General features: G+C 40.7%; 1 protein-coding gene across 2 annotated transcripts in view; it reads left to right on the top strand.

The window, feature by feature from the left end:
- Positions 1 to 10,631, top strand: part of OSBPL11 (oxysterol binding protein like 11) — a 37,635-nt gene extending 27,004 nt beyond the window's left edge. For both annotated transcript variants that reach the window (XM_053948220.1, XM_053948221.1), the window contains exons 9-13: positions 1,765 to 2,263; positions 3,599 to 3,785; positions 6,356 to 6,538; positions 7,125 to 7,278; positions 8,668 to 10,631. In XM_053948220.1, coding sequence (XP_053804195.1) covers positions 1,765 to 2,263; positions 3,599 to 3,785; positions 6,356 to 6,538; positions 7,125 to 7,278; positions 8,668 to 8,745 — 1,101 coding nt within the window. In that variant the 3' untranslated portion in view covers positions 8,746 to 10,631. The remainder of the gene's footprint in view (positions 1 to 1,764; positions 2,264 to 3,598; positions 3,786 to 6,355; positions 6,539 to 7,124; positions 7,279 to 8,667) is intronic.
- The last annotated feature ends 2,979 nt before the right edge of the window (positions 10,632 to 13,610 follow it).

Here is a 13,610-nt window from a genome sequence, read left to right as displayed (position 1 = left end):
CAGTGTTTGAACCTTAGTCTTTTCATGCTGTTTTCTTCAGCCTTCTCATATTTTTCTTTCTGCTTTCTTTCCATGATCTCTTTTCTATTTTTTTCACACAACTTGTATAACCCTACACCTGTGTCCATGCTGCTTCTGAAAATAAGTTTTCTTTTGGTTCTCCCTTACCTATCTTTAGAAGCCTGTTTAAGCCTCTTTCCTTTTCTCGTTTCTGTGTTTGCTCACAAGCAGGCAAGAACAAAGTTATGTTGGAGAGAATTGGATTTAACACTTGAGTGCAGATCTCAAAAGCAAGCAGCTTGGAAAAATTAACACTCAGGTGCTGTTAGACAACTTGGGCAGCAAATCTGGGAAAATCAGGCTGCTACCAGCTTGTGTTCAGTTCCTTCTTGTAAAGACTTCTTGCCATAAGCACTAGACACTTTGAAATAAAAAAATGGATTTTACAGTAGCATGGAATGAGGAAAACACTCTCTTTCATAATTATGGATTTTTTTTTTTAAACCTATGTTTTTTGAGCAGTAGCTACATAGCCCCTAGAAACACTTGTATTTTGCAGCTTACGTTTCACAGCTTGGGAGGGAAAATGAAAATATGGTTTTAACAGGCCCTGCTGTCTGTGGGTCAGACATAAACACCTGCTGCTTAATGAGGAACTGATTAAGTCATTCTGTCACTTACATTGAAGGTTGGATTTAGGGTGTCTTTTGCTCTTAGTTGAAACAAATTGTTGAGCCTGTCTCCCAGTTGTGACTTTTGGCTGTGTGGGGAGAATTGTGTGTATTTCAGAGGAGGCAAACACTGAATTGGACAAACCTGACTTCAAAACAGGTAATGAAGTTGTTAGAATTGTACTTAACTCAATATCAGGGTACTGAAGTGAAAAGCCACTTAATACTCAAGGTTAGTGTTGCAACAACATGACAAGTGCATTCAGTTTAACTTGAATGTCTATTAAGTCTTATGTCTGTGCTTTTTCTCTTTGAAAAAGAGATTTAAATGGATTTAAATTTGGTTTCAATGGATTGTCTTGATCCCATGGTTGAGATACTCTATGTTGCTGTTTACAACAGTTAGTTATGTTAGCTATGCAAGTTTAGCTATGTGAGGCTTATTCCTACTATAGAGAAGGAAAACACTGATGAAATCCACAGCCTTTCACTCTAGGGGATTGCCCTTGGCTCAGGAAGGACAGGATTACTGGTTTTTATAGTGTTGAATGTAACTGTGAAAGTATAAGGTACCTCTGCTCAGAGGCACAGGATCAACCCCTCCTATGCTGCTTCTCATGGATGCTTGTCCTAGTTGCTGTGTGGAGAGAGATTCTGCAAGCTCTCCAGAGCTGGCATAGCTTCTCAGCTTTCTTCTTCATTAGACCATAGCTTTCCTAACTTCTGCTCTGAAACTTCTTTGCTGTAGTTTGAGTTCCTTCATGCTTGTTTTTTATTTCACAGGTATATGGGACACATTATCTCTTTACAGCTCTTTCATGGTTTTGGGTATTTTTACCTGATGCTCGGTTCCTTTCAATCTCTTTAGTCCTACTTGTACTTGCTGGGCTTTTTTTCCTTGTAAATTGCTTTTCTGGAACTTCCAATCACTGTATTTTGCTCACATCTTACAAGAGGAACAAGAAAATGCACTCTGAAAGTGTGGTGTCCCAAACAGGATAGAATCCTCCTCCCAAGGACTTCTCTTATAAAACGCCAGTCTCTGTTTTCCTTACTAGGGGCTTTTGGCTTATGGCTTTTCTTTTATTTTCAGGTGGTTCTTCCCACTTTCATTCTGGAGAAGCGGTCGTTGCTGGAGATGTACGCGGACTTCATGTCCCACCCCGATCTCTTCGTCGCCATCACGAACGGCAGCAGCCCCGAGGAGAGGATGATCCGCTTCGTGGAGTATTACCTCACCTCCTTCCACGAGGGCCGCAAGGGAGCCATTGCCAAGAAGCCCTACAACCCCATCATCGGGGAGACCTTCCACTGCTCCTGGAGGATGCCCAAGAGCAACGTGGCCACCGATGCTGGCACCAACTCCTCTGCTCACTCCCCCTCGGAGCAAGTAACTCTGCCTAAAGATCCGGAAGGGCGAGCGGAGCCGGACTATTACACAGTGAAATTCGTAGCTGAGCAAGTGTCCCATCATCCCCCTGTCTCAGGGTTTTATGCTGAGTGTGTAGAGAGGAACATGTGTGTCAATGCCCACGTCTGGACAAAAAGTAAATTCCTAGGAATGTCAATAGGAGTGACGATGGTTGGTGAGGGTAAGTGTAAATTCTGTCCTTTGTTTGTTTTAGAAGTTTGTTAAAATACTATTAATTTGATAGCAAACTTGATGTTATTTTCAAAAGATACAAGTTGTCATTTTATACAGCAAATTTTCATATGGGAGGAAAAAATAGAAATTATGCTTTGCCAAAAATCAGGATTATATTTGGAAATAAAATATTGACTTTTAAGCCAAAGGTCAGTTACTGTGATGTAAACTGATATTTATGAATTTGCATCAGACATTTATTAAATAGAAGTGTTGTTGCATTTCTCTGTATTGCACTTAATATTCCTATGCACATTTTGATTTTCTTTAACTAGAAAAATTGGATCCTTTAGGGACAGAGAAGGGAAACTGCCTTCAAATTGTAATTTTCCTTTAGTTATTAGTATTTACTGAACAAGATAAGACACTCTGTGTCCCCTGTGTATTTTGTCCAATACCTGGGGATTCCAGGCACTTGCATATAAACTACACTCTGGACAAGGGAATGACCAAGGGACTGCCAAAGCATATGAAAGGCACATCTTTGGCTGTACAGGTAATTTATGAAGTTGATATCTCTTGTAGGACGTTTCTCAAATCGAAACTTTTTTCTGAATTTCCCATGTTGTCTCAGGCACCCAGGGGTACTGTGCTTCAGAGGTGTGGCTGGGGCAGGCAGCAGTAAGATGTTGTCTGTTTTCTTGTAAGGGTAAGAGGGAGATTTTGTGCTTTTGGTTTCTTTATAGGAATCAATCCCACTAATCTTAAAACCCAAAGAAATATTCTAGTATTTAATGAAATTGTTGACATTTATTGCGAAATTTGCTGTCAGGAAGGAGTTGGTTTTATCTTGGCGGAGGGGTGCAGTAAAGAGAATTGTCTCTGCTTCCTGCTTTCAGATTGGGTAAGGTGTATTATAGAAAGGGAAAGCAGTAGTATTAGCCTTCCTCAGGATCTGCAGTTCAGGAAATTAATTTGTTATTTCCTTTTGTCAGTGTAAGTCTTGTCTTGCTGTGCTCCAGAGCCATCAGTAAGGGAGTGGCCGGCCCTTATATGCACTACTGAAAAGTGCATAGCATGGGATTATAATTTATGGAACAGTATTATTGAGATAAATGTCTTTTCCCAAGAGAGACTCAAGTTAGTAGTATGTTAGTAAAAATGTTTGTATCAAGAATCTAATAAATGTCAGTCTTGTGTGAATTTTTTAATTTTCTTTTTTTTTGTATGAGGGGTTATGAGAAAAAGTAGCCAGATGTAATATTGACTATTTGTTTCAACAGCTTGTTTGGCCTTTTCTGAAATGGTACTGGTTTACAGATTCTTGTATTTCTTCACACAGGTGTCTTACATCTCTTGGAACACGGGGAAGAATACACCTTCTCTCTGCCCTGTGCATATGCCCGCTCAATTTTAACTGTTCCTTGGGTAGAGCTGGGAGGAAAAGTCAACATTAACTGTGCAAAAACTGGGTATTCTGCAAGTATTAACTTTCATACCAAGCCCTTCTACGGTGGCAAGTTGCATCGGTGAGAACATTTTGTTTGTTTGAAATGAGACTGATCTCACTTTTGAAGAATTGAAGCTTACATGTAGTTCTGTTTCACTTGGTGCTGTTTGAGGTGACGCATCATTTGGGGCTTTTTGCACAGCTCTCAATGTATCTTCCACTTTGCAAGAGCTACTCTTGTGTCATAAGAGATAAGTTAGAGGATGTGGTTTTACTTCACTGATTTAATTTGGAAACTGTTTTGTTATTTGTCTCTTTGAAGTTAGTCACAGCTGTAGAGGCTTTTTAAAGAGAGATCTGTTCAAGGTACTGTAACTATTGAAAATTTGACATGGTGATGATTGGACTTTGCCAAAAGAATCTCTTGATGGGAAGCAGCAGTGTTGTCATGGTTACTCAGAGCACACAGGAGTTGCTATGGCAATGATATTGATTTTTTTCGGAGAATGACCGTTGTTGTTAGGCCTCAGCTGGATGTTGGCTCCTTGGTCCTGTACCTTTTTAGCTGGATGAAACAGAGGATAATGATAATGGACAGCTAGACATGTACCAGTCATGCCAAGATTACACGTAAGTGCCAGCAGTTTTTTATCACTAGTGCAGGTTCAGGCAGATACTGCAGTGCTGGCAGTGGTTGTGTGTCAGAGCAATGCAACCTGGAGAAATACAGGTCATGAGAGTGTAATGGAGCAGTTCAATATTGCACCTCAGTAGTGAGGGATATAACCTTGTTTACTTGCAGCTGAGAAGAGCCAGTAATTTTGAGAATGATAGTAAAATACCGGATGTCAGTATTGTCTTGTTATCACACAATGCTTGGAAAAACCCATCTGTTAAAGTTGTGAAGAAGTAACTGTAGAGTGTGACCAGGCTGATCTTTGGCATCCTGGATTCAGGCTTTCAGAGATCTCTTGGGAGGAGGACAGGGAGCCCACCATGTGCAATAGCTTTGGTGAGGTGTGGAAGTCACAGGATGAGGAGCAGCACAAAATTAAGGCTGGTTGCCTGTCAGCTGCTCTTTCTGCTGTTTTCAGTAATTGTTAGTGCTTCTTGATTTCTGCAGAGAAAAAAATACTGTAAATGTGCTTTTATTGCTCATGTTTTTTTTAACAAATCCTAAATTTTTGTAATGGAAAACTGTGTGAGCAGCATATACTTATCAGTCTGGGTTTTTAAAGATATTTCTCATAAGGTTAATTTAGCTTTGAGCTGCTGGACCATGGTATGACAGAAGTCTTACTAGCTGCCTCCTGCTGTGAGCCTTCCCCCCCTTGCCCTGGAGATTCCCTGCAGGTCTACTTCGGCTGGCATCCAGTATCTCTGCTGGGAGGTCCGACCTCTGATGCTCATTTCATTGCTTGAGAGATAAATTTCTCTATTTTGATGCTACAACTGGGGAGGACAGGTAGGTGCAGGCACAGTGGGAAATGTGTGTGGAAGAAGGGAAGTTGCACTTGTGTCCTGTGCTTCCATTTGCTCTGAGTGTGGCACTATGCAAGGTGGGAGCACAGAAGTGCTGCTTTCCACTCTCTGGGGTGCAGTTGTTCAAAGGACATCAGAACCAGCTGGTGGTGTGCAAGTTAGCTGTCCTCAGCTGCACACAATGGAAGTGTGCAAGCAGGTGCAGCCTGTGCTTTGTGTGACACTGATGAAATGCAGGAGGGCTGGAAAGGCGTGAGTTTTGGGGAGGTCATGTACAGGTAACTGCAGTTTTGGAGCTAGAGATAGTATCTTTTGTGAATCCTGCAGCGCCTTACAAGTGAGAATGTCTCAAGTCTGGTTTGCATAGTGCACAGACCCTTTTATTTTTTGTAGGAGAAAAGTTCTGTTTGAGACTGGCAATTTGCTTGCCAAGCAGTGCTCAAAAGCTGGGTGAGAATGAAGTGGATGTTGGTAGGTCTTTGTACAGGTCTTGAAGATGAGAAGAAAAATATGCATCAATGTGTGTAATTACGGTGATACTTGAGCATTATGCAACACTTTGAATGAAACACTGCATGTTAGAAAGACACTTTCCTTAACTTGTTATTGGCAGAGGTTTCTGTGGAAGAGACAGGGAACAAAAGCAGTTCTCTTGATTCCTAGTTTCCTACCTTGCTTCTGCCCTTGTGTGTCTGCTGCTTATGTGAGCAACGTGAAAATGAGACCACCTACATAAGAAAGTTGAAATGTAAAGATGTGAGATGAAGTGCCAGCAGGTAGTGAGATATATTCTTGCGAGAAAGTTTAGTTTTAATTTTTTAAGTCTGAACTATGTATCTGATGTGATACTTCAAGTGGAAATAATGAATTGCTTGCTCTATGTGAATCAGCCTGTGTTAGTTTCTTTTTCATTTTCAATTTCCTCAAGAGGCTTGAAACAAGCTGAAGCCAAAAATGGAGTTTCCTGGGTAACATGAAGAGAACTAGAGCAGTGAGTGAAAGTCACTTTGCTCTTTGAGCTTTTCCACACAAATGCAATTCAACTAGCTAACATTTTTCAAGGCAGTGTGACAAGTTTGCAAACTCATTCAGGATTGAATGATTATGCAAGGAATAGTCCTGAAGTTTCTTCAGCCATGGCTTTTTAAAAATAAATTTCTTTCCTAGAGTCACAGGTGAAGTGAAGCAGAACATGACAAACACGGTGGTGTGCAGAGTGCAGGGGGAGTGGAACAGTGTGCTTGAGTTCACCTACAGCAACGGGGAGACCAAATATGTGGACTTGACAAAGCTCTCTGTGACAAGAAAACGAGTCCGGCCCCTGGAGAAGCAAGGCCCCTTTGAATCTAGGTACAGTATGTGTTTGTTCTTGTCTGACCCTTTTTGTTCTAAACAACCTTAGAAAAACATGCAAATGTAGATTTGTGGATAGTGCTTACCAGCAGTGATCCTAATTTTTTAATGTTAAATAATGTTGATAAAAATCAAGAGGAAAAAGTGCAAAAACCCTAGTGCAGGTACATGGTTGTTTATTTTGCCTCCTGTTTATGAACAGAGGGAGTTTTTTGAGTTCACAAAGTGCTTACCAGAGAATAGAATCTCCCTATTAGTTTTGGTTTTACCCATCAGCTACACAGCAGAGCAGCTCCTGACATCCTCACAAGAAGCTGCTTGTTGAATAACACTTCCAGTAGCAGCTTTAAAGGGTTTGCAAACAGACATTAGATTGGCACTGCCAGAACCTCAGAGCCCTTCCTACCTGCTCCCAGTTGCTGATGTAGGTCTAAGACTTGGCCATGAGCACTGCAATGCTCTGACCTGGGCTGGTTTGTCATGTATAAGTGGAGAGAGTGCTCCTGTTCCACAGTGATCCTGCATTTTGAGGTGGCTGGCTGGGAAGCCTTTGGAGCAGTCAGGTTACCAGTTTATTTTGTAGGAGGCTGTGGCAGCATGTGACAGAGTCTCTGCGGGATGGAGACATCGATAAGGCCACAGAGCACAAGCGAGCCCTGGAAGAACGGCAGAGGAATGAAGAGAGACTTCGTGCTGAAACAGAAACACCTTGGTGTACCAAATACTTCCTTAAAGATGTAAGTTTCCAAGCAGTTACCTGCTATTGATGAGGGTAGAAGCAGAGCTATTATGCAAGCAGGGACACATATAGGTTTGTGTTGTTTCAGAATAGAGTATTTGACCTTAGATCTTACAGTTTAGCTTTGTGGGATCCATAGGAGTAAGGTGACATAAGAATTCCTAAACCTGTAAAGGTGTGACTTCATTTTCCACTTTGTAAATGGTTGGATTTTGCATCAAAATGTTTTCCAATTTTTTTTGGTCCTGTTTCTTTTACCAAGCACTTCCTCAATGGCACATGGAAAATAGTTTTGCATATACACATGTAAGCAGACTCTAACAGTAAATACCCAAAGAAAATAATCAGTAGTACTAATTTTGCTGAGGTTGTGTGTTTATGTACCCAGCATATTATTGTTAGCAAGAAGGAATGTGAGTTCATTCTCAACTTAACACTTTTTTTGTTCTTCTACATTACATTTTGGATAGAGCTTATTTGTTCAGTGTCTTAACCTGTACTTCAGTAATAGTAGTAGTAATAATATAGTAAGACTTCTAACAAGGGGAAGTGCAGCCTGCCCAGGAGGAATGGGGAATGCTGGTATGATAACTTTGAAATAGGCTTTTCTTGTCATCCGTGTGATGAGACCTTGCTTTTGTAGAGACCTTTGCTGAGCCCTTGGCAACAAGAGAGTTCTTGAGTAAAATTAAGGCTGTAGTAGTTTAGATTCTCCTTACAGTGAAAGCTTTATCTGTTACACTGCAGTAATGTAATTCCCCCTCTTCTTCCCATAGCTGTGATCTAGTAAGTGTTTAGAACATAGGCTAAAAGGTTTCTTTCTCTTGGATGTATTCCAGGTTTGTTTTGTCATGTTCAGGACTACTCCCATGAAGGTTTTTGTTCTCTAAAGCTGTGTTAGTATGATTAGCTCAAAGTTAGATAGTGGCATTGTTAGTATTGTTAGAATTGCAAAAGATGAAATTCTGTTGCTAGTCCAGGATACAAATGTACTCAGAAGACATTTAAATGTGATCCTGAGCACTGTATTTCCAGGTAAGCAGCTGGGCTGAGGTAGAGCTGATAATCCTGAGTAGCTGCCTCTCTGCTGGCTGCTTATTTGGCTTCTGAAAGGAATTTGGATCACACAGTTGAGAAGAGTGGCTTTTTGGCAGGGTTAATTACAGGTGCAGTCTGCTCCCAGAGAGCGCAGGGGCTGGGAGGAGCCTGCACGTGTTCTGAGGCAGTGTCAGCAGCCTGCAGTGCTCATCTCTGTGCCTCAGTCTGCAGGAGTTAGACACCAGCTCTGTCCCTCTGCTGTTCACAGCCATCAGTCTCATAGTTGTGTGAAGGCAGTTCTCCCAAGGCAGTGTCTTTATGATAACCATACTTTCTCTTTAAATTGCAGGGCGATGGCTGGGTTTACCACAAACCCCTCTGGAAAACAGTCTCTGCTGCACAAACTCAACAAACAGACAGTAACTAGAAAAAAGCTGCTTCAAGATGAGTTTTCTGGTTTTCCTCTCCTTTTCCTCTCTTTCTCAGAACACAGTAATCACACTGAGTGTCCCCTTTTTATGTAATTGTGCAAGTTTAAATGAGCATAAAGAAATAACTATACTAGGGCACTTTAAAGCTATTTAAAAAAAAAGGTAAAAATCCAAGTTGTAGAGACAAACCTGCCAGGTACATTCAACCAACTTGTTTTTTTTGTATGATCCAAGAGATTTTATCTGCATTGTGTAAGATTCTTCCAAGTAGATCTGATTGCAAAAGCTGCCTGAGAGAAGAAGGAGCCTGTTGGATTTTAGAGTGACATAGGAACTCTTTTGGAATCTGTGTCAAACTCTTTAATCACTGAAACCTCCTCAGTACACATGTAGACAACAGCGACAGAAAATTGCTGCTTTTATGCCCAGTAATTAACCTTCTTGGCAAAAACTGGAAGGGTGTTTGAAAGATGTGCCTGAAATCAGTATTAAGAAACAACTGGATCATGACGACCTTTTCTTCGGAGAGAACGCGTGCATGCATTGGAGGAATATGGGATGTACGTAGAGACTACTTTTCTTTTTTATGGATTTATAAAAGCAATTAGAAGTGTAACCATGGAGAAATTTTTCCTCTGAAACATTTTAATATACTTGAAATAGTTGACTTGAATTGGAAAAGTAATTTGAACACTTTTCAACTCTAATTTTATTAAATCTCTTTGAGTGACTGTTTTTTCTCAAGTTATAATATAATGAGATCTGGCCTGTTTTTTCTCCTCCAACTTCTCTTCCTGAGGACTAAGGCTTTCAAAATGAACAGAAAACATACAGTTTTGTATTTAAATTTTTCTGCCCATCTAATAGTTTCAGAGATGAAGTATCAGTGTTACAAACTGTCCTTTGGGTTGTTTTGTTTTTTCTCCTGTGGTGTTGTTCAGAACAAAGCAGTGAAATGTGACCTTGAATTTATGGACTGTAGGTCCTGGTTTTTCATCTTACCATAAAAAAAAACCCAAACAAACATCTGATTATGCTGAGGACTGAGTATTGATTTGAAATGCAATCAGATATCAGGAAACTGTATTCAGGTACAAACATCCTTTTTTTTTTTTTTTTCTCCTTTTTATAACTATTTTATTGAAGTCTAAGAATTGCTGGCAATTAAGAATAGTACTTACTATGGCTTTCGTTATTGTTGTAACTACAAGCTACCTTAATTTTTCCAACAGTGGTGCCTTAATCTGTTTTTTCTTCTGATGTAGTCTTCCAATCAGTGTATATAACATTATCTGCCACTTCCCAGCCATGGCAATGGCTGCACCTGATCCAGCATCATAAAAACTCACAACTGTGTGATCTGGTAAGATGTTTTCCATAGAGAAGATGCAATTGTAAGAATGCATCAGAAGGTTTAAATAACCATGTTAACTTTCAACACAAACTGAAAATCATGCAAAAAAAAAAAAAAAAAAGAGTTGGGTTTATGCACAACTGTTTTGATCCTCTTGTACATTTTTTTTTTTGCTGTGAAATGCACTGAGATCTCAATGCAAGTCATAGTCCGTTTGTGAGAAGTAGGGGGGGATAATAAAGCTACAAAATGATTCATTTGTTCTGTCTGCTTTCCTAGAGATCAGGTGACCAGGAAAGAGTAGGTGGTTGCTTTCTTTTATGCTGGAGATCTGTCTGGGCTTTCCTTGGTCCCAAAAGTGGGATATTTTGGCACTATGTGCTTGAGTGGTAACTATTCTCCAGCAGTAGAATGTTTTAGGCCCTACTTGTCTTGTTTGTGATATTCTATACAATTCTGTTGTGATAGTTTTGGATATCCATTGGGCATTTTCATGCTTAACCGGGAATAAAAATAAAAATTAAGACAGTGGGATTAGTTCCTCCTCGTTTCTGGGTCTGCGGCACATTTGGCTCCTTGGCCAATTCCAGGATTTGGGGTGGGAATCGTGGTGGCAATGTGTGAAATTCTTCCATGGTCCATCAGTACCTGCACCAAAATGGGGCTGGTAGAGAAACAGATTAGCACTGTATATGTTTCATAGTTGTTTTATCCAAGTTACATGGCACTTTTCCTTTAAACAAACAACAAGGGCTGTGGTGCAAGGCCCAGCGTTTAATATTGCAGTGATCAGAGCAAAACCAAACCTCTTCCAGCTGAGCACACTCCAGGGATCAAACTTAAGCTAACTAAAATACAGACTTACAACTCAGTCTCTAAACCCAGCTTAAAATTTTGATTTGGGATTTGTCAAGGTGATGGCTGTAAATGAGACTGAAAAGCACCCATGTTGGCTATAAACCCATTTGTGTTCCTTATATAATACTATTAGTCAAGTTATTTATCTTCCTCCCTCATCTGGTATACTTGTGGTTTCACACTAAGAAAGCTGTTACTAGTTTTGTTGAGTAAAAGTAGGCCTAATGGTGAAGAAAGACTTTGGTAAATTACTTGAAGTGATTTCTTTTAACATGAGGATGTTTCTAGAAAAAAAAAGAAGGTAAAGCCTTCCTTTACTCAAGTGATCATGAGAACTGGAATGATTCCTGATATGGATTTAGTTATGATGCAAATTTCTACTTCTAGAAACAAAGGACATAGTTGAAAACCATTTAAAAAGAAAAAATCTAGCCACTGAATATCCAGCTTAAATTGTTATTGTGATTCTTATGAGAATGGCAAGCACCCTGCAGAGTAATGGATGTATTTTTAACTCTGACCAGATTTGATTCTCTTGCATAACTGGAGTTGTTTCCATCCTGTACCTTCTGGAGCAAAGGGAAGGGCTCAGTGCTGCTTCCTGTGTAGATACTTGCTAGAACCACAGTGTGTTCCAACAGGGAACATGGCAAAACAGGACACTGGCTTATGTTACCGTCTGTCTTCTTGGCTTGATTGGGCCCCACTGAAGTTAAGAGCAGAATTTTCATTGATCTCAGTGGTTTTAGGCTCCCTGAATCATAAACAGATCTTGGATCTTAAATAAGTGGCTGTCTTTAGAGGTGCTGTGCAGCCTGCTGCTCCTCATAGAAAACAGAGTGCAACAAGTCAGCCCTGTGTAACACAGGCATTCAGGTGTGTAATGCTGATGGATTTGTGTGCACTATGCAAATTGGGTTATTCAAGATTTTAGGCATGGGTAGGGGAAAAGATAAAGTTTTTCAGCATATTTATAGTATGAACTGTCAAGCCTAGGATGAAATCTGTCTCCCCAGGAGAATTTGGATTTCAGCCATCAGAATCAGAGATGCAGCCTTCAATGTCTAGTTTGCACAGGCTGATCCCCCTCTGTCCCTGTCACCTGTGGGAAGAACAGGTCAGAGTGTCTTTTAAATCCTTTTGAGCGTCAGAGAACAAGTGAACACATTCATCAGTGTGTTCAAACAACTTGATGCAGAACTTGGTATGGAAATTCTCCATAAAATACTATGGGAAGCCAAGATTGGACGGTCTGGGGGGGAGTTTGGTGTGTTACTGTAGTTTTTTTATCTCCCATGACAGAAAAGCTGCCCCCTGCTCTGTTTCTCTTGTGCTAGTGGTTAATATATTAAAGAAATGAGACTGAAATCAGGTGGGTTGAAAAGATGTATTTGTAGGGAACTGGGGAGGGTGTGCTTCAAGAGAAAAGGCTTAACTTGAAAAATTGTAAGGTGTCAGGAGGTAGCAGCCAGGTGAAGATTAGTGAGAATGACAGGTGTGGTCACTGTTGCAGATGGCTTAAGTGGTAGCTAAGCAAATTTTTTGTTATTTAGATTTGGTGCAACCTAATTCATTCCCCTTCTGTCCTTTGAAGTGTTTAGAGACAATTTGTTTCTAGGCTTTTAATTTAGCAGCTGTAAAAACAGTCCAGGGAGATGGAAACAATAGCTAGAGAAGAAAAGGTTTTTATATGTGTTAGTGCTGTCATAGCTGAGCACTTAAGAGAACCAAACCAGCCCTGCACATCTGCATCCCTGCTCCACATTGAGGAGCCTCAGCTGCAGAAAACTTGTGGCTGTTGCATGGTTTGCTCCCTTCCCCTTTTTCTGGGCTGATCCATGCAGCTGTGTGGTGGCAAGAAATGTATTCCTCTTGGATGCTATCCTGAAAAATACACCTCTGTGTAGGTGTCAGGTGTGGGCTTGCAGGAATTAGGGTCCTGAGGTCTTTGCTCCCAAGGGTGGAGGGACTTGCACAGTACCAGGGGTCAGAGTGAGATGTGACTTACCTTTCCTTAATTGCTGTCCAGAATAGAGGCAGCCTGGGTTGATCTGGTGATCGGGGGGATAAAGGTCTCTGTTCAGTCTGATTGTGTTTCCCCAGGTGGGGTAATCCAGCAGGGGGGTGTGAGAGTTTCCAGAAGAATTGGCCAACACCCTTGGCCAATTCTTGATGCTGTTACTGTGGCACAGATCTGGCTAGAGGTGGCTGGAAACTGGTCTGATGGAGGAAAGGGTTGTCTAGATATCCTGTGTGGAAAATTTTTAGGGTGAAGCAGCCATGTCTACACCAGTGACTTCTTTTTTCTCTCTCAAAGAAGCTTCACACACCCACCTGAAGTATCAACCCAGGAATTCCCCAGTGAGGAAAGGTATGTTGGAGTTGCATTGTATCAGGCTTTTACAAACTGGATTCTTGTGGATCTTTGGACAATGTTGCATGAGTGATTTTCTTGGATGTCAGCATTTCTTCCATAGAGGGTGTGGTACATCTCATGATGTCTTTTTCTGCTACAACAGATTTTGTGTGTGTATGTGTAGGCTATTAAAAAGAGGAAAATTGTTTTAATCACTGCAGAATAAGGTAGAAAAGAAACTAATGATGACAATATGGAAGGACTTAAAAAAGATAGACGTGGAATTCAGCTGC

The sequence above is a fragment of the Vidua chalybeata genome, chromosome 7, assembly GCF_026979565.1.
Source record: "Vidua chalybeata isolate OUT-0048 chromosome 7, bVidCha1 merged haplotype, whole genome shotgun sequence".
NCBI lineage: Eukaryota > Metazoa > Chordata > Aves > Passeriformes > Viduidae > Vidua > Vidua chalybeata.
Note: the sequence above shows the minus strand (reverse complement) of the source record. Positions and strands in the feature narration are given on the sequence as shown.